This window comes from Salvia miltiorrhiza, chromosome 1, assembly GCF_028751815.1.
Source record: "Salvia miltiorrhiza cultivar Shanhuang (shh) chromosome 1, IMPLAD_Smil_shh, whole genome shotgun sequence".
In the NCBI taxonomy this organism is placed as follows: Eukaryota; Viridiplantae; Streptophyta; class Magnoliopsida; order Lamiales; family Lamiaceae; genus Salvia; species Salvia miltiorrhiza.
Genome location: NC_080387.1, coordinates 59,870,804 through 59,896,879, shown reverse-complemented (window position 1 = coordinate 59,896,879; position 26,076 = coordinate 59,870,804). Strand labels below are relative to the sequence as shown.

The 26,076-nt window shown below is 37.3% G+C and overlaps 4 protein-coding genes across 4 annotated transcripts; 3 read left to right on the top strand and 1 right to left on the bottom strand.

Moving 5' to 3' along the window:
* Positions 1-1,991: 1,991 nt before the first annotated feature.
* Positions 1,992-5,231, top strand: LOC131010924 (uncharacterized). Its single transcript, XM_057938635.1, has 5 exons — positions 1,992-2,789; positions 2,871-4,166; positions 4,238-4,345; positions 4,421-4,624; positions 4,707-5,231. Exons 1-5 carry the CDS (start codon positions 1,992-1,994, stop codon positions 5,160-5,162), a joined length of 2,862 nt encoding a protein of 953 aa, XP_057794618.1. The 3' UTR covers positions 5,163-5,231.
* Positions 5,232-5,301: 70 nt separating this feature from the next.
* On the bottom strand, positions 5,302-8,136 carry LOC131010916 (uncharacterized). The gene is made up of 2 exons (XM_057938627.1): positions 5,737-8,136; positions 5,302-5,638 (listed from the first exon to the last, which is right to left on the bottom strand). Exons 1-2 carry the CDS (start codon positions 8,016-8,018, stop codon positions 5,302-5,304), a joined length of 2,619 nt encoding a protein of 872 aa, XP_057794610.1. The 5' UTR covers positions 8,019-8,136.
* A 5,261-nt stretch (positions 8,137-13,397) lies between these two features.
* Positions 13,398-15,466, top strand: LOC130999749 (11S globulin seed storage protein 1-like). The gene is made up of 4 exons (XM_057925370.1): positions 13,398-13,881; positions 14,000-14,253; positions 14,323-14,766; positions 14,846-15,466. Exons 1-4 carry the CDS (start codon positions 13,593-13,595, stop codon positions 15,239-15,241), a joined length of 1,383 nt encoding a protein of 460 aa, XP_057781353.1. The 5' UTR covers positions 13,398-13,592; the 3' UTR covers positions 15,242-15,466.
* A 5,129-nt stretch (positions 15,467-20,595) lies between these two features.
* LOC130999737 (uncharacterized) lies at positions 20,596-21,649 on the top strand. The gene is made up of 2 exons (XM_057925359.1): positions 20,596-20,940; positions 21,027-21,649. The coding sequence occupies exons 1-2, from the start codon at positions 20,807-20,809 to the stop codon at positions 21,349-21,351; spliced, it is 459 nt and encodes a 152-aa protein (XP_057781342.1). The 5' UTR covers positions 20,596-20,806; the 3' UTR covers positions 21,352-21,649.
* The last annotated feature ends 4,427 nt before the right edge of the window (positions 21,650-26,076 follow it).

Sequence of the window (26,076 nt, the reverse complement as noted above, 5' to 3'; positions counted from 1 at the left end):
ATGCAATGATTTTGTAAGTCACTGTATATATATATAGTGTTCATATCTTTAAATTGTAAATATATCGACCGGACACTAATTAACACTTAAACAATATATTAAATTAAATTCAACAAAATAGTAAAAATTAATATAAAGATACAAATAGATAGAATACAAACTTTTATGTCGATATATCATCGATCCGGCCGGTAAAATGGCCAGAGAAATGTATCCGACCGGGTACATTTCAATTTACAAATGACCCGGCCGGATACATTTTTCCTTGACAATTACCGGCCGGATCGATGATATTTAGGCATAAAATATTCTATTTTATTCAATTTCATAAAAAAAAAAAAAATCAAGACGCTAATAATATATATCCATGCGTATCTATCTTAAATTTTTTATTTTTTTCCCTTTAATATATTAATTTCAATACATATATTCTTTGAAATTATTTGTATATATATATATATTTATATATATATATATTGTGTTATTCTTGAATGTTGATATATAGTACTATATAACACTATATATATCGTGTAAATCAATTGATATCTTTAAATTTAAAATATACTCAATATCCGTCCCAAATAAATGCATGCTTGTTACCCAAAAAAATCATGCATGTTACCGATACATAAAGGTAAAAATATCTTTCTTCAAAATTTGATTCCCTTTTGATAGACATAAAGCCGATACAATCGGCTTCTTCACTTTTACCTACTTACTTTAAAATACTAGGGTTTTTTTACTCCACCACACACCTCTATCGGCTTCTTCACTTTTACCCACCGAGAGAGAGAGTTCAAAAGATTGAAGCACAGAGAGTTCAAAAGATTGAAGCACACTCGGACTCATCCATGGCATCTTCTTCACAGGTATTTATTTTTAATTTTCATGAAATTGAATAGAATAATGTATGCTAAAACACGATCGGTCCGGCCGGTGAAGTGGCCGGATAAATCGATCCGGCCGAGAACATTATTTAAATGAAACATACGGCCGGATCGATTTATCCGGCCACTTCACCAGCCGGACCGATCGTGTTTTAGCATAAATTATTCCATTTTAATTAGTTGTATGTTTATATTAATCAGTTAGTAATTTACTGAATTTAATTTAATTATATTTGGTTAAGTAATTATTATTGCGAGTTTTGCTGGGTATTACTGAATTTGTTTCAATCTGAAATATTTGTTTAAGTAATTATAATTGCATTGTGTATGTGGGCTTTGTGCAATTTGATAAATTAAAGTATTTTATGCCGATAGAACAACTACCCGGCCGGCACTATGCCCGGAATAATGAGTCCGGCCGGGACAGTTTCAATCTGAAATGTACCCGGCCGGATTCATTTTACCGGACACTTCGCCGGCCGGATAGTTGTTATTTAGGTATAAAATACTTTTTTCCATGTATCTGTATGTTTACGTTAATTATTACTATTTTACTGAATTTAATTTAATTATAATTGTTGAATTATTAATTAATGAAACTGTTATTTTTTGGTATTAATTAAATTGCCGTTTTTTAATATTTTACTGAATTTAATTAAATTGCTTGGTATTAATTGCAGTTTAATATTTTACTGAATTTTTACTGAATTTAATATTAAATTGCTGAATTACTAATTTTACTGAATTTAATATTAAATTGCTGAATTTTACTGAATTTAATTGCAGTTTAATATTACTGAATTTACTGAATTACTATTTTAATATTTTACTGAATTTGACTATTTTTCTCGAATTTTAGTATTTTACTGAATTATTGAATTTTAATATTTTGCGGAATTTAATTGCAGTTTAATATTACTGAATTTTACTGAATTTAGTATTAAATTGCAGTTTAATTAAATTGGTTGGTATTGATTAAATTGTAGTTATTTAATTATGCCTATTTGTATTATTTTTTAATTTTTTTACTGAATTTAATATGGTATTCATTTTGTAAATGAATAGGCGAATGTCCCATATCTTCGTCGCGGCACTATAGACCAGATGGAGATTGCTATCAGCACCTACTATAGGGATTCACATTTTCCGGAGCTGGTTGAAACTTTAAATGTGGTCGGCGAACAGTGCAATTCAGATTTATTGGGAAGATTTAGAGCATCATGTTTTGGGCATTTCACTGATTGGAGGCCCGGCGCGAAGAGCAATAAAGCATTACACCAGATTGTATCGAGGCAGATTGTGTCAGAAGAAAATGAGATGTGCTTCTTTCTGTGCGGAGCACGAGTCAGATTTTCCCCTGCGGACTACGCATTAGTGACTGGGCTCAATTTCGGGGGATCGAGGTTCGATGCGACATTACAGCACGACTGCAGTCGCGTGGAGGCATACCGACGATTCTGCGGTGCGCGAAGCATGACCATACAGTCGCTCATCAAACGCGTGTGCGATTTGGATCGTCTAGTGGATGATGAGGATGGGAGCCTGTACCTTCGTGCTGTCCTCTTGTGTGTGGCTCACACCCTTGTTCTTGGGTTGGATGCGCGGGTACAGCCGTGGCTTTGGGTGTTGGTGGATGATCTGGCTGCATTTGATAGATTCCCCTGGGGCGCGTATTCGTATAAGATGTTATGCCATTATACGAGAGAGACAGGAAAGGGCGAGAAGTATCACTTCTACGGTCCTTCGTGGGCTTTATATGTCTGGGCATTGGAGCGCGTCCCGGGCTTCGGACACATGGTCGCAGCATCTAGCGGTGATCCGACAGCGCACCCTCGGTGTTTGAGATGGACTTTCAGGGGTAAGCCGAAGCTTCACGGTCTGCGCGATCTATTCGAGGGACAGGTAATCAGTTATTTAAGATTATCCTCCACACCGTTACTGGTTTTACTTATGTTCTAATATATTATCTTTGTTGCTTTCTAGGGTGGTGTCATGCCCCTGGACCCCGATGCTGACGATCTGTCGAGTCACTACTTCATATCAGCGCTGACACCGGGCGAACTCTCGGTGAGCTTCAGGCCCCCCGACAACCCATTAGCTCGGGGTGTCCAATTTCCACAGGGCACCGGAGCCCGTGTTGTGGAGGAGCGCGGGGACGAGGAGGATGTACCTAGACAGCCTCGTACGACTCGCAGTCACAGTGTCCGGGGCCCTGTGAGGGATGCTCGACAGCACGAGCCGGCTCGTCATTCAGTAGATCCGGGCTCGCGCCCTGTGAGGGATGCTCGACCCCACGAGCCGGCTCGTCATTCAGTAGATCCGGGCAAGCGCCCAGCGCCGCATACTTCTTCATCGTCGAGCGGATCTCGGACTGTTTCCAGTCCCAGCGAGGGTGAGGTGGATCGTAAGTGGGTGAAGAAGACGATCCGTCAGGAGATTAAGAAGGCCTTCGGCAAATTCGTGGAGAAACTGAAGAGCAAGGGTAAAAAGGATAGGTGCAAGAAGAGCAAACATTTCCGAGTGCCCGACTCCCCTGATGATGATGACCAGCGACGGTCCCCTGATCCTCCACAGCCACGGTCTCCTCCACAGCCACGGTCTCCTCCACCCAGTGCTTCAGGGCCCGACGCTTCAGGGCCAAGCGTTTCACGTTCCTGCGACGACGACCCCCGCGGTGAGGAACCACGCCATCCAGAGACCCAGGATTACGACGAGCAGTGGCGGGCCATGAATCAGTCTGTTCAGGGCGACTACACACCGGCGGAGCAGACTTTTGACTGGTCGACCCAGGTCTACCCTCATTGGTCTTCCCCATTCCTGAAGCCGCAGTATAGAACAGAGACCCCGATATTCTTTGCTGAACCGCTCACTTCTATTGCACCACATGAGTGGGGACAGTCCAGTTCGGCAGGACAGGCTCAGACGGAGGAGCCTGAGCCACAGGCAGAGCAGCCACAGGTACTGCTGCTGCAGCACCTAGAGCCTGAGCCACAGGCAGAGCAGCCGCCAGCAGAGCAGCCGCCGGCAGAGCAGCCGCCGGCAGAGCTCCCGCGTCGCAGTCAGAGGGTGAGGCGTCCGTCTAACTATCAGCGATCGCCTTGGGTTAATAGCCAAATGCCACGTCCAGTGACACAAGTCTGCAGTGACCATTATGAGAAGTGGATGGCTAGGTGTCGAGAGGGTAGGGGTCGTGAGATTTATGTCAAGGCAAGTGGTGGTTTGCGGGAGTACGACGACTTCGCGCGGGTGGATAATGTCAGCCAGGAATTCACAACTGGGGTAAATAATCTATTGATTTTAACATTGTTAAATTACTTTCTACTAACTTATTGATTTTAACTTTGTTGCAGGATATTGACTTGTATTTCTTAAGCTTGAGAAATAGACTTCGAGCTTCAGCAGATTTACTGGATGACGTAGATATGAATAACACAATCATATTAGACACGGATTGGTTTGTAAGTAAACTTTCATTATTTGTATGTTTTCATTGGTGCGAATATAAATTATTAATTACTTCTATCGATCTGTAGATATACCTCAAGGGCGAGTGGGACGCTCTATTGGAGAAGTGGGCAGCCAGTGAGTTTACTCCAGAGGAGTATCATATATTGACGCATGGAGCAATAGCTGATGGTTGGCAGCCCCGGATAGACTGGCTCTGCCAAATACGTGGAAAAGCCGTTAAGGGCCAAGAACTTCCTCCTGGTCATATAGGATGGATGGATGCCACACAGGTAATCAGTTAAACAATTATTTGTCATTAGTCATTTGTGCTTTATATGTTGTTTCTTATCAATTCATTGTGGTTTGTCATAGGTTCTCATGCCAGTCATAATTGGCCACCATTTTGTCCTATGTCGGATCCGGTTAGGAGAATTGGTTTGCGAGGTCTATGACCCAGTATTCCACAAGCTATCACCTCGCCAGCAGGATGGTCGAGTTGGTGAACTACTGCCTTTACTGAGATTGTTGCCAATTGTCCTTCAGTTGGCGAGGTGGCTAGACGACACATCCATTGATTCGACAGTGGCAAAGGAGAAGTACCCACTTATGACGGCGGTGTTTGCTCCAGCGGAGGTTCAGTTTCACCAGCAGGACTCTGTCAGCTGCGGGCCTTTCGTCTGCATGTATGCAGAACGACTGATATCTGGCTCTCCATCCATTGAGTGGGGTAACCACAACGTGGCGGCATACAGGGCCAAGGTTGCTAGATCTATATTTTCGTTGTGTGAAACTAGGACACATCGTATCACTAGACTTGGTTTTGCATAGTTTTGTATATTGTTACATTAATGTGTGCTTCTATTTGGTTATTCAACGAGCATTATTTCCTGTAAATCATTCCAGCTTATCGAATAATAAGATAATTTAATCAATATCATTAACTGTTACAGCACACAAATACATCCCACTACTCCCTGGGCTCAGTCGCCCTGCCAGCGCACGTTCTCTTGCTGTGTCCTTCTTCATGGCAGATGCTGCACTTCTTTGGTTTACGACGCCTGATACTAGAAGACTCATCGGCTTGTGTGCTGGTGCCTTCACCACCACCTCGATGTCTACCTTCTTTTGGGCGCCCCGCTTGACCTTTTACAATCAGAGGTAATACAACCTGCTCAGCGATGTGCTCGGGAACTAACCACTGGCGTCTCGGCGGGAGATTATTAACTTCGCGAGAGTAAGTATCGATAAGAAAGTCATTCGTGTAGTACGAGTCTACATACTCCGCGATCGTATCACCGGCTTCACTATAAAAACAAACAAACTCGACAAGTAATCAATATAACGAACATTAGAACATATTTACATTTCAATGAACCCGACAGTAATCATTTCATGATCGTACCTTATTGCAGCGATTGAATGAGAACAGGGCAGTTGGTCTAGCTGAAATACTCGACATTCGCATTTTTTCTTCTCTAGATCCACCTTGAAGCTTCTGTCAGCAGTTTGCACCTTATACTTCATGCCACTCAACCTTTGTGCAGTGTATCGACGACTTTTTTGGACTTCAATAGCTACCCTTTTACCAGCCTCAACAGTCAAGCCTTGCTCGATTTGTTGTGCAGCCCTTAGTCGCTCGCTGAACCATTTCTCAATAACAATTCTGATTGCCTCTAACATCGAGCATATAGGAAGTCTTCTTGCCCACAACAATCTGGAATTAAAAGCTTCAGCAGCATTTGATGTCATAAAACTGTAGCGTCGCACAGGCATAGGACACATCGAACGAGCCCACTTCTCCGGCCCAATCCCCATTAGTTTATCGTACGCGGCTCTCTTCATAACCTTCAGGGCGTTCATAGCCCTATTGAAGTCGGACTTCTCGTACGCAAATGCAGCTTGTCGATACACCTCGACCACTGCCTTACCGTAATGCTTCAGGTTATTTTGCAAATGGTAGTAGCATAGGCCGTGGGTTGCATTTGGTAACTCATTTCTGATAGCATTGGCAATGGAGATATGCTGATCAGAGACAATCAAAAGTGGATCGGCTTGGCCATAAACACGTCGAATGCGTGACATGAAATAACTCCACGATTCATCGTTTTCTTTCGGGCCAACACCATACGCGAGTGGGAACAAACTCTCGTTGCCATCCTTCGTCACTGCAACAAACAAAATACCCCTATTCTTGCCCTTCAAGTGTGTGCCATCGACGACAATCACTGGCCGTAAGCTGAACATGAAAGGGGTAGCCGAAGCTGCAAGAGCAACAAATAAGTGTTTGAATCGGCCATCATCGTCAACTTCCCACTCCACCCTCGAACCGGGATTGGATTGTCTCAACATGTATAAGTACTTGGGCAGCATCTCGAAGGACTGATCATGTCGACCATAAACCATCTCAGTGGCTCGATTACGGGCTCGCAATGCAACATCGTACTTGATCTGTACGCCAAACTCACGTCGCAGCTCCAGCTGGATGGCCTTCGGCTTCAAGATCTCGCAATCGTCGTGTATCTTCTGTGCTAAATATGCTGCGACGACTTTTGCGGGGGCCTTTATTCGCGCTACGCGCCCTAGCTCACCGTCGCATGAGTGCTCATTGGTGAACTTATACACTCCCCAAATGACTCCATCTTGTGACGATGCATGGAGCTTGAAGGGGCACGTATCTGAATGCTTGCATTTGACATAGACTCGTCTGCTGTCTGATTTGCTGACAGAAAATTCCTTGCCCTGCTTCATGTTCCACAGACCGATTGCAACGATCAGATCATCTTTGCTATTGAAATACATATTCTTTGACAACTCCCGAGGCAATAGCTGATAATCTTCAATATCCACAACTGCCGCTGCGGCGTCCAACGGGATAACCGGAACTAACCAATTAGTTAGTTCATCTGCTCCAGGAACCTGTTCGTCATCATCCTCGTCGATCTGCAAATTCTGCCAACCTGCATATTCAATCCCCGCCCTTCTCACGTTCTCTGGCTCCGACAAGTCTTCAGAGGCGCTTGTATCAGTCTCGGCTTCAGACGATGGAACATAATCTTCATCTACATTACCAGCATCCTCCACGAACTGAGGCTCGTACGTATATTGATCATCAGCTGGACCCCAACAACGATCAGTTATTAGGCGATCGTACTGGTACGGATTTGGCTCATCCCATGAAGGCCAACCCGTTGACTGATCATTACCCCAAGTGACCGACGGTTCAACACTTTGTTGCGCCGGTGAATCTCCGGCTGATAGGTCTAAATAAGCATATCTTTGGATTGCTTCCAATCCGTCCCCACTTTCGAATGTTGCACTGGATTCACCTCCATACCCGGAAGATTGAGGGAGATCGAACGAAGGAACATACACTCCTCCACTGTAATCGTCTTCAACAACATAAATCTCAGGAAAATGTGGCTGCGACGCCAGCAACTGAAGCAAATCATTGTCATCGGCAATAATATTTTTACTGTATACCCTGCCATTTAATCTCTTCGTCAAATAATACAAGCTGTAATTAGTGCTCAATGAATTCTCCATCATCAGGTAATTTATCATGTACACCGTACTGGCCATTGTGTCTCCGAAAATATGCAAATTCTTAGAAGAGCCGCCGATGTACTCATAACCATTGAAGGCACCTCCATAATTAACCACAAAGTATCTCCCATATTCATTCATCTACAGAAAAAATAATAAATAAATAAATATATGATGTAAATGGAATACAATGTTAAAATACAACATATAACATGTTAATACACTCGAAAAACATCTATCCGCCCGGGGAAGTAGCCGAGGAAATGTGTCCGGCCGTGTATTACATGATATATAATTACACACGGCCGGACACATTATCAAGGACACTTGTCCGGGCGGATACATAATTTTCGAGCATAATAACATGAGTTATGTAGCAATATATATGTATAGAACTAAAATGCAACTAATAATTACTAATTAATACTTTAAAACATGATAGAATTTGCTCTAATTCACATGTATTTCCTTCAAACGTGGCTTTAAATCATAGTATGCTATAATATGCTAATAATTCACATAAGCATATAGGATCAAACAAAACATTGAAAATAAACAATAACCAACTTAAATTACATTTCAAACGTAAAATGACATACCTTTAAACGTTCGGATGAGAGAATTCACAAATAATAGCTTCACCACTTGGAAAATATTAGAATTTCTAATGAGTTTGAGTGTTTTTTCACTTTGAGTGTTCGGATGAGAGGATGAGAGAATGAGAGAATTCACTCATATATAAACAACAAAGATTCCTTCATTTCACGTGATTTTCTTTCAAATTAGAGTGTTTGACATGAATACTTTACTGACAAAGCTATTTCACATCATATTTGTCGTTTATCATCAATTTAAAAAAAAAAAAAAATTATGTCCCTTAATTGAAGGCTAATTAATCGATGGAATATAAATACAAAAAATTAACACAATCCATATTAGCACTCAAAACACACATAGGAACCAAAAAAACATCTATCCGACCGGAACATATATGTGTCCGCCCGGTGAAACCTTGTGTCCGGTCGGACACTTGTTTTTCCCGGTCGGACGCTTGTTTTTTTTTTCCAATGTGTGTTTTGAGTGCTAATATCGATTGTGTTAATTTTTAGTATTTATTTTCCATTGATTAATTAGCCTACGATTTACTTGTAAAACCTTCGATTTTAATTCAAAAATAAATAAATATTAACTTCTCTGTCAGTATTTCACATGTTCCAACACATATTTGACCGATTTCAATGTTTAAATTGATGAATTGATGTTTTTCTTACACTTTAACAACTTTTGTCATAGATGTGTAAGAACTTTTGCGGAAAACAATGCACATCCATCACATTCAAAGGGCATTTTCGGTTCTTCACTTATTTAGGGCATGTAGTGCTTGGTATAGTAAGAGAGGGCATTTTTCAAATTATTGATAAGAGAAAGGGCACTTATAATATTTTAAATAACACTATAAGATTGAAAATAACACTATAACATTTTAAAATGTTACAATATTATTTGTATAATTGAATAGTGTCATTTACACGATTTAGGTCAGGATGCGATTTGGATTAGCATACGAGTTAGAATCTGAGTACGGGTCAACCCGGGAGTACGGTACACCCGAATGTGCAGGAGATTTTTGTGTTTTATTTTTATGTATAAAAGATTACGGTTAATTAAAGGAGTTTTGGCAAATAAAATCACGAACTATTTCGAATTTGCAATTTTAACGCCATTTTTGAAGTGTGGCGAATTAAATCACCATCTTTTCAATTTTTGCAATTTCGTCCTCCCAATTTTTTTTTCGATCGCCAGAGTGTTGAATTGGAGCTTACGAAAATTAATAAAGACGAAATAATTTTTGTGAGGTTTAAACGACGTCGTTTCATACAATTTCAATTAAAATTTTCTCCAAAATATAAAGGGACTATCCTATATTTGCACCATAATTTTCAATATTTAGTAATTTTATTCCAAACGACGTCGTAATATGAATATTATGTGGAGAACTAATTTACGTAAACTCCAACTCAACAATACGACAACCCAAAAAAATTGGGGGATGAAATTGCAAAAATTGAAAAAGTGGTGATTTAATTTGCAACACTTCAAAAGTCACGTTAAAATTGCAAATTCGAAATAGTTCGTGATTTTATTTGCCAGAACTTCTTAATTAAACGGTATACATACTTAGCAAAAATTATAATTTTAATAACAATATGCTCCATTCTCTTAAGAGTGTATTTTTTGTCATTTTATTATGTTACATTAAAAGTGTGTATTTTTTATTTTTAGACACTGTCTTATCACAAACTTTTATTCATCACTTCCATTTTTTTCAATTTATTCATAATTTTAATATATATGTCTATCACAAATTCTTTATTTTCTATTTTCGCTATCATAATAGTACAATAAAAATTGATTCACTTCTTCACTCATAACAAATTCATTTAATATTTATTAAAATTTATGCTATTTAAAATTATAAATTTTGAATCTATATTCTAAGACATGGCATTTTTGTTCATAATTGGGAACATTAATTTTGTTTTTGTTATCATCTATCATCATGTATTTTAAAAAAAAAGGCTCAAGTGTGCTTCAATTAGATTTTGTGAATGTAGAGTTTCAACTTTCAAGTGCCCTATAAAGCTTGTCAAGTACTCCCTCTGTCCACGAAAAAGTGCCCTACTTACCCCTTTTTTTTTGTCCACGAAAAAGTGCCCTGTTTACCTTTTTGTACATTCATACCCTTTACTTTTCAATTTATTTACTCCCTCCGTCCCAATAAAAGTGGCCACCTTTCCATTTTGGTTTGTCCCACTAAAAGTGGCCACTTTCCTAAAATGGAAATATTTACTTTAATTAAGTCATACTTAATCAATCTAATTAAAGCTTCCAACTAAACCTAAACACTACTCAAATAAACATCGCCGCCCCTGCCCCCCCCCTCCCTCCCTCCACCTCCCGCTTTCTTTTTCTCCGGCGAACGACAGCAGCGCCGGCCGCCGCCTCGTCCCCGACCTCCCCCTCACTCGTCTCTGCTCTCTCCCTCTCTCTCGTTGCGCTCACACACACCTCGAAAGTATCGTTGAACGCACACACACGCACAAATCTGAGGGTGGCCGGCGACGTGGCCGCCTAGATCTAAGGGCGGTCGGCGGTGGTGGTGGTGGTTTGGTGGTCTTGATTTGGGGGTCTGGTTTGGGGTTCGTGATTTGGGGGTCTCAGGGTGGTCTGCGGGGCCGTTTGCGTCGATGCCTCAAACTCTGAAAATCCGGCGAGTCGCGCCGGTCTTCTTCTTCCCATTCTGAATTGTGTTGATTTTTTTGTCAATTGGGTATGATTTATGCTGATTTTTTGTCGAATTGATTTTGCTCAAAACCCCCCTCATTTTTGGGGATGATTTCTGCTGATTTGTTTGTCGATTGGGGATGATATGTCGAATTGGGGATGATTTGTCGATTGGGGATGATTTGTCGATTGGGGATGATTTCTGATGATATCTGCTGATTTGCTGATTTTTGTGGATTTGTTCTGCCATCGCCGATGAAGTTTGATTTGGGGATGATTTCAGGCGGCTGGTAGGATGGCCACCGCCGGCGCCGGCGCCACCGTCTCCGTCGCCGGCGCCCAAATGCAGTGAGAGGAGGAAGGAGAAGTTAGATTGAGGATGTCTTAATTAACTCTTTAATTTTGGTGGACCACAATTAATTAAACATAACTATCTCTTTCTTAATCTCCGTGCCCAAAAGAAAGGGGCCAGTTTTATTGGGACGGAGGGAGTACAACTTATGTCATTAATAAATCCACACTTTTATTTAATCTATGCAATTAACCCACACAATTAATCCCATTTATTTATTTATTTTCTTAATTTTCAGTTTATTTATTTATTTTCTTAATCTTCAGTTTATTTATTTATTTATTTTCTTAATTTCAAGTTTATTTATTTATTTAATTTTGAATTTTTAGTTTATTTATTTCCAGTTTATTTATTTATTTATTTTCTGAATTTTCAGTTTATTTATTTTCCATTTTATTTATATATTTATTTTCTGAATTTTCAGTTTATTTATTTATTTATTTTCTGAATTTCAAGTTTATTTATTTATTTATTTTTGAATTTTCAGTTTATTTATTTCCAGTTTATTTATTTATTTATTTATTTATTTCCAGTTTATTTATTTATTTTCTGAATTTTCAGTTTATTTATTTATTTATTTATTTATTTCCAGTTTATTTATTTTCCATTTTATTTATATATTTATTTTCTGAATTTTCAGTTTATTTATTTATTTATTCTCTGAATTTCAAGTTTATTTATTTATTTTTGAATTTTCAGTTTATTTATTTTCCAGTTTATTTATTTCCAGTTTATTTACTTATTTATTTATTTATTTCCAGTTTATTTATTTTCCAGTTTATTTATTTATTTATTTTCTGAATTTTCAGTTTATTTATTTATTTATTTTCTGAATTTTAAGTTTAATTATTTATTTATTTTTGAATTTTCAGTTTATTTATTTTCCAGTTTATTTACTTATTTATTTATTTATTTCCAGTTTATTTATTTATTTATTTTCTGAATTTTCAGTTTATTTATTTATTTATTTTCTGAATTTCAAGTTTAGTTATTTATTTATTTTTGAATTTTCAGTTTATTTATTTTACAGTTTATTTACTTATTTATTTATTTATTTCCAGTTTATTTATTTATTTTCTCAATTTTCGGTTTATTTATTTATTTATTTTCAAATTTTTATTTTATTTATTTCCATTTTATTTATTTATTTATTTATTTCCAGTTTATTTATTTATTTTCTGAATTTTCAGTTTATTTATTTATTTCCAGTTTATTTATTTTCCATTTTTTTATATATTTATTTTCTGAATTTTCAGTTTATTTATTTATTTATTTTCTGAATTTCAAGTTTATTTATTTTTTTATTTTTGAATTTTCAGTTTATTTATTTTCTAGTTTATTTATTTCCAGTTTATTTACTTATTTATTTATTTATTTATTTCCAGTTTATTTATTTTTCATTTTATTTATATATTTATTTTCTGAATTTTTCACCTAATAAAATAATGCCAAATAGTTAGTGCAAGATTAGTAAAAGTAACCACAATACATTAACACTACCCTTTTAGTCTTTTACACAACATTTACATCACCTTTTTCAGCTTTCTTAAAACCCGTGCCAGCACCCAAATGGGGCACTTTTTCGTGGACCGAGGGAGTACATTTTTGTTGACTTTTGTTTTTCAACATAGTAATTTACACTTTTGGAAAAGCCACAAAACTCACAAGGCAATTTATTGTTCAACGTAACAGTTGAAATATGGAAAATAAACTCGTCTTCTCAAAAAAAAAAAAAATATTGCACCTCGTGTATCCAAAACATTTGAAATATTGATCGTATTACTCAAATCTCTCCACCAATATTATCAATCACACTACACACAAAACAGATATCTTCATTAATCCAAGCACAAACAAACAGAAAAAGCCTATGTTTCAAAATTGCATCATTCTCAGATAAAGAAAGCCAGATGCCTTGAGAGAAAATCATAGGTGGAAGGCATTAAAGGTGTCCTACACATGCACACTGCAAAATGGCAAACTCCCTCTCATTATGTGTCAATCCCAACCACCCACTTTCCCTCTATAAATCCCCTCCGTTTTCCCACTCAAAATTCACATCAATTTTCTGAATAAACATGGCTACAACCTTCCTCTCTGCTCTCAGCCTTGTTCTGCTCCTCGGCTCCGCCGCCGCCTCCGCCTATAAAGGAAGCTGGCAGCATGGCGAGTGCGATATCTCTAGGATCAACGCCATGGAGCCGTCCTTCCGCCTCCAATCCGAAGGCGGAGTGTCCGAATTCTGGGATCACAACGCCGAGGAGTTCCAGTGCGCCGGCGTGTCGTTGCACCGCCACACCATCCGCACCAGAGGCATGCTGCTGCCTGTATATCACAATGCTCCCATGCTTGTCTATGTTCTTCAAGGTTTCATCTCTTCCTTGAAAGTCGTAATTGCAATTTTGGTAAATAAGAGTAGATTCATGGTGCAATGAAGAAGTAAAATTGGTATTGGACATGAATTGATTTGGTATTTTGCGTGCAGGCAAGGGGATTTACGGGATCACGATTTCTGGGTGCCCCGAAACCTTCGAGTCGCCCCAGCAATCGCGGGAGGGGATGAGAAGCCAAAAATTCGGTGATCGTCATCAGCAAATCGGCTTCTTGAAAGAGGGCGATGTGATCGCCATCAGAGCCGGAGATGCTCACTGGGCTTACAACAACGGCGATCAAGACCTCGTCGTCGTCGTTTTGCAAGACAACGCCAACAACGCCAACCAGCTCGACCAAAACCCCAGGGTACTACAATTACTTAATATCTCCCAATCATTAATTCAATTACTGAATATGAGTGTGTGTTTTTGGCAGTCCTTCTTCCTCGCCGGAAACCCCAACTGGGGGCAGGAGCAACAAAAGGAGCAGCTCCGCTTCCACGGCGAGAGACGCCACGCGCAGCACGAGTTCGGCAACGTCTTCAAGGGAATGAGCCTCGACATTTTGACGGAGGCGTTCGACATCGATGAGGAGACGGCCAGGAAGCTGCAGTGCGACAACGACGAGAGAGGAATGATTGTCATTGTAGACAAAGAGCTGCAGGTGATCAAGCCCCCTCTCAGAGAGAGAGAAAGGGAATACATGACTAACGGAATTGATGAGACCATTTGCACCACCCAGAACAAGGACAACGTCGACAATCCCTCACGCGCCGCCGTCTACAACCCGCAGGCCGGCCGCTTCTCTACCGTCAACGCCTTCACCCTTCCCCTCCTCCGCTTCATTCAGCTCAGCTTCGCCAAGGCCAATCTTCACAGGGTAATTAACCACTCCAACTATTATAATATACTCCTCAATGATGAAATCAATTAATTGGAGTATTTTTTTGTAAAACCAGAATGCCATAATGGCGCCACATTGGTTCATGAATGCCCACAGCATATTGTACATCACCCGCGGTGAGAAATATATTCAAGTGGTGAACCAGAAGGGGCAGGCGGTGTTCGAGGGGCAGGTGAGAGAGGGGCAGGTGTTGGTGGTGCCGCAGAACTTCGCGGTGGTGAAGCAAGCAGGCGAGCAGGGGTGCGAGTGGGTGCAGTTCCACACCCACGCCAACGCCATGTTCAACACACTCAGCGGCCGCACCTCCGCCCTCAGGGGGCTGCCCGTTGATGTGGTGGCCAACGCATACCAGATCTCGAGAGAGGAGGCCGAGAGGCTCAAGAATTCGAGGCGGGAGACGCTGCTTTTCAGCGGCACTAGGCAGTCAAGAAGAAGAGTTGCTTCTGCTTGAAGATCGACACGAAATTCATGTTGAGATTTAGGGGAGTCGATAATAATGAGAGTAGTGTGTGTGGGGCTTTTCACATGTTTTTGGAACATGAAAACATCAATAAGACCACAAACTCAGTCTTCTAAACTTGATGCCAAATGCGTTTTAGGTTTATCAATAAGTCCAAATTCTCGATAGATAGAAATCGAATGGGCCTAAACAAAACTAATTTCCAATACCATGTCCACTTCATTACAATAACTATATATGAGGTATCTAGGAAAAACAACAGTTTAACATGACTGTCGAATGAACTTATGCAAATGCAATGTTAGCCCATCTATATGACTATGATAAACTCTAACAAAATATAGTACAAGATTTGAGCCATTTCCAAAATATTCAGTATATCTTCGGGTAAGAAGTGTCCCCTCTTCTGGATACGGACACTTATTTGGAATTCCAGTTTCTGGGAAAAAGAAAAGAAAATAAAATAGACAAAAGATTTGACGTACGGCTCATATTTGAACTTTAGTCACGTGCAGCCATGACATGAGTTCCCAATTCCCATCACCCTTAATTAAATTAATTTTACAGGAATAATTTACTTTTACTTTAGGCCATATTTCTTTCTTTCTTTCTTTTTTTTATGTTGTTGTTTTTCTTTTTACTGTAAAAATAGTCGAGAATGACAAAGAGTTTTAACAAAAGTAGTAATAAGGAAATTATGAGTGAATAAATGATTTCACTTTAAAAATTAATAATAATAATTAATTATATTGTAAGTGCAGAGAGAATTCCACCATATGACAGAATAAATAAATAAGTTAATATACGAAAGATAATATATTGTGAAATAATTATTTTTTATGAACATTTAAAACAAAAATTAGGATTACTTTTATACGACGGAGAGAGCATCAACTATTAGTTCATTACTTCTACTAAATGTATAATTTATTACAATAATATACTCCCTCCGTCCCAATAATGAAGTCTCCTTTGTTTTGGGCACGGGTATTTAGGAGAGGTAAAGTTGATGTTAAATTAGTAGGGACCACATAATTAGTGTTTTAATTAATGTTATTTTATTTCTTAATTAAAGCAACTAATTCCTTCTTCCTCCTCCATCTGGAATCCGCCCCAAAATTCCACCGGCCGCCAAATTCCCTTCTTCCACCTTCTTCCCCAAATTCCACCGGCCGCCAGAAATCAGAAGCTCCTCCTCCAATTCCACCGGTCACCACCACCATCAGAAGCTTCCCTAAACTCCCTTCGTCTCATCTCAGAGACGCCGCCGGAGCCACCACCATTTTCCCCCAAATCTGCAAAATCAAGCTCAGAAATCCACCGCACCACCGCGCAACCCTACCACCTCTGAGGGGCCGTCGTGCCGCCGCACCGCCTTCGAGGAAGAGAGTAGAGAGAGAGAGGCGGTGGAAGGCAGAGTACATACAGAGAGTCGCCTTTTGCAGAGGGCGGCGCCGCCGCTTGAAAAATGGGCGGCGGCTGGCTGCGCCTGCGCGGATGTGTCTGGGAGAGGGAGTCGGTGGAGGCGGAGGAGATCAGAGGGTTGAGGCGGTGGAGAGATAGGAGGCGCACTACAAGAAAACACGCGGTTAACGACCGAAATTAACGACCGAAATTTTCGGTCGTTAATTTTGCGGCCTTAACGACCGATTTACGACCGTTTAACGACCGATTTTATTTTTTATTTTTTTTTATTTTTTAACGACCGAAAATCCGGTCGCTAATTATTATTTTAATATTTTAATATTTAATTTTTCTTAACGACCGAATTTTCGGTCGTAAAATATATTTTTTTTATTTTAATTATTTTTTTAATTTTAACGACCGAAAATTCGGTCGTTAATATATTTTTTTTATTTTTTTTTATTAAAAAAATATTTTTTTAAAAAAAAATTAATTTTTTTTTGAAAAAAAAAATTAATTTTTTAACGACCGAATTATTCGGTCGTTAATATTATTTTTTAATTTTTTTTAATTTTTTTATTATTTTTTTAATATTTTTAAAATAAAAAAAAATATTTTTTTTAATTATTTTTTTTAAAGACCGAATTTTTCGGTCGTTAAAATTATTTTTATTTATTTTTTATTTTTTATTTATTTTTTATTTTTTATTTATTTTAATTTATTAATTTATTTATTTTATTTATTAACGACCGAATAATCGGTCGTTAATATTATTTTTAAAATTTTAAAAATTTTTAAATTTCATTTTTATTTTTTCATTATATATAAATATTTAATTATTTTTTAGTAATTTTCTATTTAATTATTATTTTCAAATTATAGAGATTATTTTTAATTATTTAATTATTATTTTTCGATTATTATTTAATTATTATTTTCTATAGAAATAATTAATTATTTAATTATTATTTTTCGATTATTATTTTATTTTTATTTTTCTATTTCTATTTAATTATTTTTTATTAATTTTGTATTTAATATTATTTTTAATTATTTTACAAATTTAATTATTTTACAAATTTAATTATTTTTTATTAATTTTCTATTTAATTATTTTTCGATTATATATAAATATTTAATTATTTTTTATTATTTTCAAATTATTTTTATTTTTATTATTTAATTATTTAATTATTATTTTCAAATAATAATAAATTATTAGATTTATTATAATAAATTATTAGACTTATTAGATTTTCTAAATTATTAGATTCATAATAATAAAATTATTTTTCAAATATTAATTTTATTAATATTGATTATTTGATTTAATATTGATTTTGTTGTATTGATTATTATTTTTCATACTCATATTTTATTTTCTTTATTTAATTACTATAATATTAATTTTTTACTATTTTAAATTCGATCGTATATTTATCGTAAATGTTTAATGATATTTTATATTATCTCGACATATTATAAGGTTATGAATGATTAATGATATTTTATATTGAATTAGAGTTTAAATGAATTAATAGGTTCTATATATATCAATAATACGAGTGTTCTGTACTGGTGACTACTCGAAAAGAACTCCGAGGTTAAGCGTGCTTGACTTAGAGCACAAGTAAGATGGGTGACCTACTGGGAAGTTCGTCAAATGGTATGCAATTAAGGTCAAAATACATTAGAAATACACTAAAAATACTTGTGGGATACAAAGATATATATAAAAAAAAAAAATTATTTTTTTCGAAAAAAAAAATTATTTTTTTTATTAATTTTTAACGACCGAAAATTCGGTCGTTAAAAATAAAATTTCGGTCGTTAATTAAAAAAAATAAAAAAATAATTTTTTTTATTTTTATTTTTTATTTTTTTTCTCTTTTTAACGACCGAAATTTCGGTCGTTAAAAATAAAAAATCGGTCGTTAAATTTAACGACCGAAAAAACGGTCGTTAAAACTCGGGCGACGATGCAAACAACGACCGAAAAAAACGGTCGTTAAATCGGTCGTTAATAATATTAACGACCGATTTTTGGGTTTTAACGACCGAAATTTCGGTCGTTAGAGCCGCATTTTCTTGTAGTGGCGGCAGCGCCTCGTCGACGCCAGGAGAGGGCAGAGCCCTGGTTGCCGGAAAACGGACGGCGAGGCAGAGGCCTTGTCGCTGCGGTCACCGGGAGAGAAGAGGAACGGCGGTGGTGAGGCGGCGGTGGTGAGGCGTCCGAGAGAGAGAAGAGGCGAAGAGAGAGAGAGAGAGTGTCAGATTTGGGAAAGAGAGTGGGAGAGAGAGAGAGAGAGATTAAAGTTAGAAAGAGAGAGAGAATGCCTAATTAATTGAACTAATTGTATTGTAATTTATGCCAAAAAAGGAAATGAGACTTGAATATTGGGACGGCCCAAAAAGGAATAGGAGACTTGAATATTGGGACGGAGGGAGTATATATATATATACTCCCTCCGTCCCTGAAATGGCTTCCTCTTTAGGGACGGCACGAGTTTTAATAAAAAGTTGTAAAGTGTATTGATAGTGGAGAAAAAGTGATATAATTATTATTGGAAGTTGTGAAAAGTGTTATAATTAGTATTGGGAGTGGTAAAAAGTGAAAAGTAAGAATAAATAAAGTATTATTAGTGGTGGGGTAGGTTTCCAAAAATGGAAAGAAAGAAAGAGGAAGTTATTTGGGGGACGTCCCAAAATGGAAAAAGAGGAAGTTATTTTAGGGACGGAGGGAGTATATTACAATATTTTTTTTAAAAAAATCTATTAGTTCATTACTTTTACTAAATGTATAATTTATTGGATAGATTTATTTATTTATAAGCTTTATCAATAGTTAGCTGTAGATATATATCACATAAATTTAGTGTAATATCTAATGAATTAATATATTTTTATAAATATATAATATACTCCCTCCGTCCCCAAAATAAGTTCCTCTTTGGGGACGGCACGAGTTTTAAGGAAAAATGGTAAAGTGTATTGATAGTGAAGAAAAATATGTTATAATTAGTATTGTAAGTGGTGAAAATGTGAAAAGGTGTTATAATTAGTATTGAGAGTAGTGAAAAGTGAAAAGTAAGAATAAATAAAGTATTATTAGTGGTGGGGTAGTTGTCCAAAAATAGAAAGAAAGAAAGAGAAACTTATTTGAGGACGTCCCAAAAAGGAAAAAAATGAACTTATTTCAGGAACGGAGGGAGTATAAAATAACCTTAAAATAAAACATGTAATAAAGGTAAAATAAACAATTCGCATGTTGGCCCTATACCTTTTTTTTGTATTAGTATAGATGAAGTTGGTGTAACTTTCGTTTGGTTTCCACTTGGTATTAGCTGACCATATTACGTCACACGCACAATTAGTTATGAATCGAAATAATTATTAAAATAAATTAAATTAAAAGATAAAATAATTTAATTAGATGTAGAAGATGTTTTCTAAAATCAAAATAAATATAAATAATAATTGTTGAACATGAAAAGAGAATTAAAATGTTAGAGTAGTCAGTTTCAGCATTGGGTTAAATCTTTGGAGTATTATTAGATTATTAGGGCCCGTTTGATTTTCAGTATTGGATTAATCAGGATATAAATTATCCTGATAATTTAGTGTGGATTAGTCATAATTTCTAATCTCAGATGGGTGTTTGATATCATTGGTAATTAATCCCAAAAAGTATTTGGTATCCATTGAAATAGGTTGGATTTACATATCAAATACCTAAATTAGTAGCCTATGAAGGGGGTGGAATAATTAGTATGGGTTAATCCCATGGGGAAGGTGGGATAATTAGTGTGGGTTAATCCCACAAAATAAGTTAGGGTCTTGGGATAAACCTAGAATTGACCATATTAGTAATACATAATATCAAACACTACATAAATCCATATTAATTTAAGTGCTTTTAAAACCATATCAAAGCCCTTAGTAGATGGGTTCACATGGAAGCGAGATTCAAATCGTAAAAGCTGAAAATAGTGTTGAAAATACAATAAACAAAACAGTGGTCACGCCTCACGAGGAAGAAGCAGACACACACACACACTGCTCTTTGTCTCTCTCTCTACTTCTCCTCTGCTACACATACCCTTTCCTCTATCTATTTCCAATTTTCCATAACATGAAAAATCTAGAGTAGCAATGCCAATATCCATGGAAAATCCAATCCTTCTTCTCACATCCATCATTTTCCTGGCCGCTTCATCAATGGCGGCGGCCCACCAGCCCATGCCCGGATTCCTCTACACAAGATCCAGAGGAACATGCACTCCTCAGTCAGTAAACAACCGCTCTCTCTCTCTCTCTCTCTACAAGGCTCCCGATATATATATATATATATATTAATTGTTTTGATTTGCAGGTATTGGAGCAGCAGGAGCGAGTCGTGGCCGAAGATGGTTCCCCACAGATCCACGGTGTCCAACGCTTTCGGGTCGCGGGCCTTCGAGCGCTTCCGGCCCGAACTCACGCTTCTGGAGGCGGCCGCCAGGAACGACGACGGCGGCGACGTCTTCGCAAGCCTGCTCAAGGAGTCGACGGCGGCGCTCATCAACTCCTACGCCAGAAAAGGCTATCCCTACGCCGCTTGGGAGGTCAAGACGCTGCTCATTCAGGCGCTCGTCTCCCACGCCGCCGCCGCCGCTCAGGCTCACACATTTCTTCAGGCTAACCTCAACTGTGCTTGATATTTCTAGAAAAAAGACATTTCGTGTTTTCTGGGGATTTTGGGAAGTCGTGATAGCGATAGTTTGGATTTTGGTATCTGTAATTACTCGTTACTTTCTTTTTCTTTTTTTTGCTTTCTGTGATTTACATTTATAGATGTGTGATGCTTTTCATCAGATGCACTGGGAAGGTTGTGTTAGATTTAGGTTGTAGTTCTTGAATTTTTTACTGGCATTTTGAATTGGCAGATCAACGTGTGTGAAAAGATAATCGGAAGAATTTTTTTTATCTTTTTTTTTTCAAAAATTATCAGAGGAATTGATTTGGTGTTTTCCTATTTATGATTAATTATGTTTGGAAATGTGGATGTAGTAATGTCCTAGAAAAGGCCAACCCTCGTTTCCTTTGTTTGAACTCTCCTATTTTGGTCCATGATTCACAATTATGGTTGGGGTACTTTGATACTTCTATATGACACATTAATTACTTATTTATGTAAGTTGCATTCCATATAGACTATATAGTTAGACGACATAAAATGGCTTCGTTTTGAGGTCCGAGTACTTGATACTTGATAGACAATTTCCAATCCATCACAAAAACACCAAATTTGGTATTCAATTGTTTCGAAATTTTAATTTAACTCATTTAGTAAATTATCTCAAGAAAAGGAGTATATATTTTGACATTATTTTGTAAACGTGCACAATCAAAAATTTAAACACTCGCTAAGTATGCAAGGAAAAAAATTGTATTCTAGTTTGAATGCAAAGTTTGAAAAATCTCGTAATAATAAAGTTTCAAAACAGAAAAATGTCACACTTTTGGCACTAGTTTCCAATTCATGCGTTCGCCTTAACAAGTAAGGTGAACTGGATGTCAATGGGTGGGTTTTACTCAGACCAGAACCATTAAAATTATTACGGTTCCGGAACCAGAACCGACCCATTGCTTAATAGATCCACACCGGACCAGACCATTAAGTGAAAAATTAAATGGTGCGGGTAGGTTAATTACCCATGGGTATTATAAGACCCATAGATCCAATAATACCCATTACCAAACTTAAAAAAGCCCAAAAAAGACCAAAAAAGCCCATGGTCTCGATACACCAAGTCCCAAAATTTTTTTCCTCCCCAATCCCACCCCAAGCCCCGCCACCCCCCACCCCACCCACCCCCCACCCCGCCCCCCCCCCCCCCATTTTTTTTTTTTTTAAATTTTTCCTCCCCAATCCCACCCCAGCCCCGCCACCCCCACCCACCCCACCCCCCACCCCCCCCAACCCCCTCCCCCCCCAAAATTTTTTTTTTAAAATTTTTTTAAAATTTTTCCTCCTCAAATCTCAGACCAGCCCCGCCACCCCCACCTACCCCCAACCCCCCCCCCCACCCCCAAAAGAATTTTTTTTTTAATTTTTTAAAAAAAATTTCCTCCCCAATTCCACCCCCACCCCCCCACCCACCCCACCGCCCTCACCCCTACCCACCCCTCCCCCAAAAAATTTTTTTTTTTAATTTTTTAAAAATTTTTCCTCCCCAATCCACACCACCAGCCCCGCCACCCCCACCCACCCCCCTCCCCCCATTTTTTTTTTAATTTTTCCTCCCTAACCCCACCCACCCCACCCCCTAATTTTTTTTAAAAAAATTTCTCCCCAATCCCACCTCTGCCACCCCCACCCCTACCTAAAAAAAATTACTTTCTCCCCATCCCCACCCATCCACCAACCCCCACCCCCCCCTTTTAAAATTTTCTCCCCACCGCTTTATAGGTCAAGAATTTGATTGAACAATGAAAACGGCGTGTATCATTTTGTAATTTTTTGTTATCGTTTATTAAATAGTTCGATCTATTATATTAGAAATTATGTAACAAAAGTGCGAGTGTTGATCGGAAGCTATAGAGCCGAACGACATAAATATAATTTAAAAAAATGGGGAAGGGGTTGCGGTCGGTGGGGGTGGGGTGGGGCTGGGTAGAAAATTTTTAAAAAATAAAAAAATAATTTTTTTGGACGGAGGGATGGGGAGAAAAAATTAAAAAAAAATTGGGGGGGTGGGTAGGGGTGAGGGCGGTGGGGTGGGTGGGGGGTGGGGGTGGCGTGGCTAGGGTGGAATTGGGAAGGAATTTTTTTTTAAAAAATTAAAAAAAAAATAATTTGGGGGGGGGGTGGGTGGGGGTGGCGGGGCTGGGGTGGGATTGGGGAGGAAAAAATTAAAAAAAAAAAAAATTGGGAGGGGGGTGGGGGGTGGGTGGCGGGGCTGGGGTGGGATTGGGGAGGAAAAAATTAAAAAAAAAAAAAAATGGGAGGGGGGGTGGGGGGTGGTGGGTGGGGGTGGCGGGGCTGGGGTGGGATTGGGGAGAAATTTTTTTAAAAAAAATTAAAAAAAATTTGGGGTGTGGGAGGGATGGGGTGGATGGGGTGGGCGTGGGGGGTGGGTGGTGGTGGGTTAGCGGCAAAACATGTCGGGTCGGACCGGACCCATAACAAACGGGTCAGGTCGGATCTGACCCGTCAGGTTTTGGGTCTAAATGGGTCGGGTCTAGAATCAGAATCAGAACCGTTGCTTTATAGCTTAACGGGTAATGAGCGGTTCTGGTTCTGGTCCGGGTAATATCCACCCACTGACATCCCTGAGGTGAAGGTGAAGACTCTCTTGAAGAAATTAGGGTGATTTTTTACTTTTTATTTTTTGTAAGAGTTTTAAACTTGAATTTGAGATTTTTGACCTCAAATATTATTTACATTATTAATGTTAAATCAACACACACCTTTTGGAACACAATTTTGTTACTTCTTTAATTTGCTAATTGTGTTGATCATGTTCTTGTAGTCGTCTCAAAAACTATTTGTGTTGCCTGGATAGAAAATTTTCCTATATGCATGGTTAAAATGATTTTGTAGGATGCAATTAGCCTTGAAAAGAATTATATTTTCTATTTCTAACTTTTGCTTTGAAACCAAATCTCCACTGCTCTAGAAAAAGTGAAATCTTTTGTGTTTGGAACATATATTAATTTCTTGTTTGGAATCACAATGATGCGAACCAAAATAATACATAGAACTTAGATCTGAGAAATTCAATTTTCATAGTCTGAGTCCAACCAACTCGATCCTATGTTAAAATATTTTATGTGCACCTCCGTTATGGGTCCTAAAAATGGTAGAGTTCTTGAATTCTTCAAATTCTAGGGAGCCAAAACCGAGTTTGTTAAGAAATCATATAGCGTGTTAATATATCCATATTTATAAACTTACGAGTTTTTTAATAATAATAATAATAATAACCTTTATAAGGTTTTTAGACATTCTTCTGAGTTCAAAATCTAAAATACTCTTAACGAGGATTAATTCCGACAATTCAACACTGTCATTAACGGGGCAGGACTACGGATTTCTCATATCAATAAATCTATGCAGCCACATTGTGGCCACCCACACACTAAGATAATAAGGATAATTTTAATTTATTTAATTTATTTTTTTAAATAAAAATAGGATTTAATTATTTTATTATATTCTCTACATTGTACTTATTTTTTTAAATTTTTTTTGCATTTTTTATTTTAATTTATTTTTTAATAAAAATAAAAAAGTTACAAAAAAATTGTAAAAAAAATAACTATAATGTAGAGAATATGATAAAATAATTAAATCTTATTTTTATTTTAAAAAATAAATTAAATTATTTTCGACTTAGGTAAATTGTGGGTGGCCACAATGTGGCTGTTTAGCATTACTCTTCTCATATATGTTATCAAAAGAAATGAGGGGTCAATATTATTATTATTATTATTGACTCGTATATCATTGCAATGTTGCAGGTTATAGGGTTGACTCGTATATAAAAGAAGATGAGAGCATCCGAAGGATAAACTGCACATGATATCAAAGATTTCACAGAGAACACGTTGTCCACAACAAGAGTCCTTGAGCACAAAAAAAAAAAGACAAAATAATTAGTCATTAGTCGAAAAAATCAACGGAGCGCTGCCATTTAGGGAGTTTAAGAGCTTGTGTATCATTTGCTCGCAACCATTTTATTATATCGATTATTTTGTTAATTTCGTAAATTTATTAAGAATTACATTCCATGAACTCACCATTATTTCTCTTTCCTTTCAGTTGTAGCGCGGTTGCCGCCTCACAGATGAGATGTGGAAATGAAATTCATTAAGTTACATTTTGTTTGCAAAAACAAAGTAAAAGACATCAATTGAAAAAAATAAGGGTAATGTAAACTTTAACACTATAAATGACTTAAAAACTTTTTTTTTTTTTTGAGGGAAAAATGACTTAAAAATTTATATATTTCTATGTAGGTGTTAAAACTAATCTAGAGTGACCAACTTATTTTGTTTTTGTCCCTTCATAATTGACATGTTGACGAGTAGATTTTGAGTTGTGGGCCATGAAGTGAACGCACGTAAGTTGTAAGCTAAGAAAGAATCGTATTCAACTTGGGAAAAAGCAAAATATTGTATCCTTTATTCGATTTTCCATAAGCATTTTGCATTTTGCTTATAGGATAAGGTACCGCCCTGGTGGACTCCATTCTCAAAACAATCGGATATTCTAATTTGTTAACCAATCTCCTACATCACTAACTTATCAACATTTGGTCATTAATTACTAGAAACAACTTATTCGCGTAAGATTTAAGTCCACACTTATGCTAAACCCATATTTAACTCCTCCCACATACTCTCTCTCTCTCCTCTCACTATAAATATAAGATCCT